This window comes from Cervus canadensis, chromosome 2 (assembly GCF_019320065.1).
Source record: "Cervus canadensis isolate Bull #8, Minnesota chromosome 2, ASM1932006v1, whole genome shotgun sequence".
Taxonomy (NCBI): Eukaryota; Metazoa; Chordata; class Mammalia; order Artiodactyla; family Cervidae; genus Cervus; species Cervus canadensis.
In genome coordinates, this window is record NC_057387.1 from 88,545,006 (window position 1) to 88,546,295 (window position 1,290).

At 56.2% G+C, this 1,290-nt stretch overlaps 1 protein-coding gene across 3 annotated transcripts in view; it reads right to left on the reverse strand.

The window, feature by feature from the left end:
• SCP2 (sterol carrier protein 2) overlaps positions 1-836 on the reverse strand; it is a 108,625-nt gene extending 107,789 nt beyond the window's left edge. For 2 of the 3 annotated variants that reach the window (XM_043461298.1, XM_043461297.1), the window contains exon 1: positions 687-835. In XM_043461298.1, coding sequence (XP_043317233.1) covers positions 687-755 — 69 coding nt within the window. In that variant the 5' untranslated portion in view covers positions 756-835. Of the gene's footprint in view, positions 1-686 lie in introns of all 3 variants that reach the window. The other variant, XM_043461299.1, reaches the window with a different exon arrangement.
• Positions 837-1,290: the final 454 nt, after the last annotated feature.

The following is a 1,290-nucleotide window of genomic DNA, read 5'->3' on the forward strand; positions in this document are numbered from 1 at the left end:
TGGGACGAAACTATCAGTACTTTGGCATCACTGGAGCACAGACGTAGTGAGCATGTCAAGAAATGAGATTGTAGCTGCCTCTGGCCTCCCGAGTACCAAGCAGAGTACCATGTGAGAAACGCAAAGCTCGGAGGATGCAAAAAAGCTGCCACCTGTGCCAAGACGCTGAGCATCACTAAGATTTCTACTCTGCGCTTGGAACTGAGAAGGGATCCAACACGGAGTATTCCTGAAAGTGCAGGGTTGGCGACAGTCACGACCTGCTTTCCTTTTGGGTATGGGGCAAACCTTGCCTCAGTTACAAGTCCACACAACTTAGGATTCCACCCATATTCTAAGGAGGTGCGGAGTTTGGGTCATCTTGAGGTCTTCTTCACAAACTGCGCCCCAGGAAGAAAAGGGAAGAGGGAGGGAAAAAATAGCCTCAGAACAACGCTGCGCCATTATGATTCCGCAGAGACATCAACATCATAACCCATCAACTCTGATGCCTCACAGACAAGGAGCCGAGCTGGGCGGTAGGAAGCCAGTGGCGCCCTCCGGTAGGAAGGGCAGACAGACGGACGGCGTCAAGTCCTGACACCCCACCCCCACCCGCCGTTTCCCGGTCACTCAGGGCTCCCGCGGCCTCACCCAGGCTGAGCGGAGCAGGGAGCCCACCTACGGGGACCCACGGCTCTGTTTACCTTGGTCATCCCAACCCCCACCACAAACACCCGGTTCCGGAGCAGACACTGTGAAGCGGACAAAGGCATTGTTCGAACCACTGTGAGCACAGGCGGGCGCAGCGGACGTAGAGCTTGCAGGTCTGAGGTTGGCGCAGACTAAAGCTGCAGCTCCGCCTGAGCTCTGGGGTCAGGGACGCGACTGGAGGCGGGCTAGGGGCGGGGCTGGCAGGCCGGGAGAAGGAGGGGGCCAGGGGGCGGGGTGGGCAGAACTGGCAACGTGCGCGTGCGCGGAGACACCGGCGACGCGCTCTCGGTGTAGGGAGGAAAGTGCTAGGGTACTTAAGTGGACAACGTTCAAGGCGAGAATTAACTGGTTGGTTGGAAACTCCGTCCCTTTCAGCCCTTGAAAAAGGCTCTATAGCCTAGTACCAGTCCTTCAGGTTTAGGTTCTCTATGCTGAGGGCGACTGTGGCCTGCAGCAAGGCCTGAGATTGAGGGAGAAGACCAGATTCACGAAAGGGTAGCCTGAGGAAAAATTTAGAAATGTTGGGAGTTGATCTGTATCCTATCGGTCGTAGTAGTTAGAAGAGATACACTACGGGGGAGGGGGGACGGATTTTAT